A 4,744-nucleotide genomic window follows, 5' to 3' on the forward strand; every position below is an offset into this window, starting at 1 on the left:
CACCTCTCCTCCCTTTCGAGTCCCTTGGGATGCAAGATGCCAGGCTGGGTGTCTGAAGACAGGGCTGATCTGGGCTCTGACTGTTTGCTCTCCCAGGATAGATGCTCACCCTGGACACTGCCAGGATGGCAATGCTCACCCTAGGCACCATCTCAAAAATTCTGCTGTAATCTCAGGTCTGTTCATTAACACACCCCCAGCAATGTTCTCCCCAACCTGAAAGGACACAGAGCCCCACAAGTGCTTCCATTTTAGGAAAAAAAAATATTTTAATGGTCTTTTGCAACCTCTTTTCAAGGTGAGGCCCCTTCTAGGTGGAACCCCGTTGTCAATGCTCCCCCCATGCCTGCTGGGAGGTAGCAACCCCTCTCTGGAGGACACCTCCCACTCTTGATGCCTCCATCTTTCTGGGAGGCCAGCTCTAGAATTAGGCCTTAACAGGCCAATCATATGTAAATTTTATTAAAAAGTGGGCAGAACACTGTATTGTGTCGTCCTGGGACCAGCCCATTCATTTTCCTACCCCTTAATTAAATAGAATGTTAAATAATCTCTTAGTGCTGGGGCCAGGCGTAGTACATGCCTTTAATCCCAACACTTGGGAGGCAGAGGCAGTTGGATCTCTGTGAGTTCAAGACCAGCCTGGTCTACAAAGTGAGTTCCAGATTAGCCAGGGCTTCACAGTCAGACCCTGTCTCAAGAACAAATCAAAACAAAACAAAACAAACAAACAAACAAAAAACCCATCTAACCACCAACAATCCAAAACAAAACAAAACAAAACAAAAAAGCTCTTTGTGCTGGCAGAGAGAGGGGATGCCACGGTAACAGCACCTCTTCCCCTCCACTTTAGCCAGGCTCCTGTAGCCTCAGTGTGTCCACCCTGTCTGGATTTGAAATCCACCAAAGTAGCCAGGGGCATAGCCTCTCTGGAGACCTGGCCAGTCCCAGAACACCCTCTCCATTGAGGGTGAGTTCAATTGGGTTGAACTGGCACCAGAAACCACCAAGCTGTAGACAGGGCCTACTCAGATGGCGAAGCAGGGAATCAAGGTGTTACGGCTCTCATCCAAGTCAGAAGTACGTGAGGTTCTTCACAGCTCCCATCTCTAGCATCCGCTTGATGGCTATAGCCTCTTGGGAGACATTGTGGCCTGATCCCTGTGGAGACAGTGAAGGAAAAACAAACAAAACAACCCCAATGAGAGAACCCCAGGTAGCTCAGTGTCTTTAGAAAATTCTCCCTCCCCATCTTCCTGGCCCCACGCTTCCTGGGAGTTTTCTTCCTTATGCTGGCTCCCCGGTAGAAGACAGAAATCATGTGGCAAAAGCAGAGGATGCCAGCTGTGGTGTCCAGATGCCCGAGTCCCAGCTCTGACACTGAAGGAACACATCCAGAGCCACTCTGTGCCCCTGCCCCTCCCCTTCATCCAACATCCCTTCAGTTGTGTCATCCCAGCCAACCTGGCTCACTGGGCTCCCAAATGGGATGCTTACCGCCATAGACTTAAGTGTGATCTGTTCATAGTAGTGGATGGTCTGCTTCTTGTTGTAGGCATCTGGATAGCCGAAGCCAGCGATGTGCACTAAGTCACAGAGGTGTAGGGCCAAGGTGATGGCTAGCAGACCCGTGGTTGGCTTCTGAGGGACACAGTAGGAGGGAGTTTTAAAGAGCCACAATCCCCTCCTCCTCCACCATCCACCTCACATACACTCAGGGTCAGTTCTCTGTCCAGTTCTTGTTTACCTTAGCTGTCCAACAGGACAACGGCAACTAACTGGGAACCTACCTGAATGGAGCTAATGCAGATGAGAAAGTGAATTTATTACTCAAGAAAACTGTGAACTCTCTGTGGTGTTGGAGACAGAACCTGGGCCTCATGTATTCCAGGCAAGTGTTCTACCATTGGTCCACGTCCTTTTTACTGATTATTAACTTTTAAATGTAGAGACTTAATGACGTATTATTTTTATGTATATGGTATATTATATATACCATGTGCATGCAGGAGCCTCTAGAGGCCAGAAGAAAGCTTTGGGTGGTCTGGAACTAGAGTTACAGGTGCTGGTGAACCAAAGTGGGAGCAGAAACCTAAACCCAGGGCCTCTGCAGAAGCATCCAGTGCCCTGAACTGCTAAGCTACCTCTTCAGCTGCTAAGTTTTACGTTTAAATTGTTATGTGTCTAGTGGCTATTGTGTTTATCTTGTCAACTTCAGTAGATGGAGAAGTACCTAGGAAATTACTGTAGTATACTTCAGAGTGCGATGGGGGGGGGGGTATCTGTGTAGAATATAAAGAATTGACTGGAGAGGGAAGACACACCCTAAAGGTGGGTAGGGATAAGATAAGGTAGATAAGGGACCTGTAGATATTTTCTCCTGCTTCTCACATGCCACCATGTCCTCCCTGTCATAGCTGATTAAAATAACTGAGACCATGAGCAAAATCTATCCTTCCATTTGTAAGTTGGTGACATTAGGGATGAAAGTCTGGCTGACACAACAGTGTACTAGATAATCCAACTCCCAAATCTGGGGAAGATCTGGGTCTCCAGAAGGATCGTTGCTGTTAGGATGGCAATAGTGACAGTCACCATTATACTATCTGTTGCTCGAGTACTTATATGTGTCAGGCATCATGCTGAGTATGTACACAGTACAATACAGCATCTCATTCAGTCCTCTTCCAAACACATTTGCACAGATACTGTTATTAGCCTCATTTTATAAGTGAGCAAACTAGAGCTTGCAAATATAAATAACCTGTTCAAAGAAAGGAAGGGGGCTCTGCACCCCTCCTTGGATGTGGTGGTTCAACACCCATGGCTGTGTGATCTTTCCTGGGATGATATACCCCTTCTGTAAACCAGGGTGAACGACACCTTGCCTGCCCATCTCATGGGCTGTTTCTCATTTCTTCCACCCCAATTTATCCACAGCAATGGTCAACTTAATATTCAAATTTCAGGAAGCTTGCCCTGTTTTGCTACAACAGTCAGCTTTATAGAACATTTAACCTGTCCACTCACCCTGAGAGAGTCACTTCTTGGATTCCATAAGGCCTCTTAAAGGCCGATTTTTCTCCCAGCACCCCTTTCGACTGTCTCTTTCTCTGCATTGCTTCTTGGTAAGTCACTGCCTTTTGTCTTTAAGACAGGATCTCATGCAGCTCTTGCTGGCTTTGAGCTTACTATGTAGCTGAGGCTAACATTGAAATCCTACCTCTGCCTCTCAAGTACTGAGATTTCAGACATCTCCTACTGCACCTCCACCCCTGCCATGTTAACCACCCTGAGTTCTTGCATCCAGTTTGGAGTCCTGCAGAATCATATGGCCATCACCTCCTCACCAGCTCTGCTCCTTACGGTCTTCATCACACTTCCCCTCCTCTTGGCATTCTCTGGATTAAATAAGTAGAGCACAACTGACCAGTCATCCAAGCAGGAAACCAAGGAAACCCAGAGCTACTCATAAACCTCCCAATCCTACCTTCAAGCATAGGTAGTAGGACACGGAATTGTACAGGAACTCATGATGGTTAGTGCTTTACATCAACTTGACACAAGCTAGAGTTAACTTAGAGGGAGGGACATCAATTGAGAGACACTGCCCCAATAAGACACTAGGATAGGCAAGCCTGTAGGGCATTTTCTTAATTACTGATTGAAGGAGGAGGGCCCAGCCCACTGTAGGTAGTGCCACTCGTGGGCTGGTGGTCCTGGGTTCTGTACAAAAGCAAGCTGACCAAGCCATAAGGATCAAACCAGTAAGCCGCACTCCTCCAGCTCCTGCCTCCAGCTTCCTGCCCTGCATGAGTTCCTACCTTGACTTCCTTCAGTAGTAAACTGTGATATGGAAGTGCAAGCAAAATAAACCCACTTCTCCCCAACTTGCCTTTGTTCGTGGTGTTTCATCATAGCAATAGTAACCCTGAAACAGACCTCCACTTCTCTCTTTTATACTTGCCTTCTCTCACAGATATGGGAAATATGCAAATAGGATGCTTAAATAACAGTTCATTATTTCATACAGTTTTTATGATGGGAAACCACTGACCTAATTACCTAACCATCTAAATCTGGACGCTGAGCTCAGAGATGAAGTCAGTCAGATTTGAGCTGTCAGTGGCTTGAAGATGGTGGGAGCTCCAGGGCACGGAACGAAAGCAGCCTCCAGGAGCTGAGGGTACCTCTTCTCTCAGTTCACAGTCTGCAGGAAACCCCTGCAATGTCAAGGCCATATACGGTCCTTTCTTTTTCCTTCCCACTGTCAGGAGCTGGATTCAGATCCTCACCTCCTACTTCCCTCAAAAGCCTTCGCTCTATCATATCCTTATCCATGCATGATGGCGCACCCCTGCAACCCCAGCAATCAAGAAGCAGAGACAAGCACATCTCTGTGCATTTTGGCCTGGTCTACACAGTGAGGCTCTGTCTTAAAAGAAACCCCCCTTGCTGCCCTCAACGCCATCTGAACTAGAACAACTTGTTATTGGCAGGCCGATATGGACACACCAAATGGACTGCCTCCTCCTCCCACTTCATGCCTAATACATGCCATGGTCTCCACAGGACCACCAACAGTTCCACTTCAACTGTAGAGTTCCTCAGATAATGCAGCAGAAGTGTGTCCCCCTCAGCGCTTCTACCGTACTTTAACAACTCTAGTTGTGAGAGACTGTCACTCCACAGTGGTACTGGCATCTTATTCTGCGACAGGGCATCTCTTCTGAACGGGGGGGGG

At 47.5% G+C, this 4,744-nt stretch overlaps 1 protein-coding gene across 6 annotated transcripts in view; it reads right to left on the reverse strand.

Annotated features, from left to right (window-relative positions):
* Positions 1–244: 244 nt before the first annotated feature.
* St3gal4 (ST3 beta-galactoside alpha-2,3-sialyltransferase 4) overlaps positions 245–4,744 on the reverse strand; it is a 52,877-nt gene continuing 48,377 nt past the window's right edge. For all 6 annotated transcript variants that reach the window (XM_031345283.1, XM_031345284.1, XM_031345282.1 and 3 more), the window contains 2 exons: positions 1,498–1,641; positions 245–1,161 (listed from right to left, as the gene is read on the reverse strand). In XM_031345283.1, coding sequence (XP_031201143.1) covers positions 1,075–1,161; positions 1,498–1,641 — 231 coding nt within the window. In that variant the 3' untranslated portion in view covers positions 245–1,074. The remainder of the gene's footprint in view (positions 1,162–1,497; positions 1,642–4,744) is intronic.

The sequence above is a fragment of the Mastomys coucha genome, unplaced genomic scaffold (assembly GCF_008632895.1).
Source record: "Mastomys coucha isolate ucsf_1 unplaced genomic scaffold, UCSF_Mcou_1 pScaffold23, whole genome shotgun sequence".
NCBI lineage: Eukaryota > Metazoa > Chordata > Mammalia > Rodentia > Muridae > Mastomys > Mastomys coucha.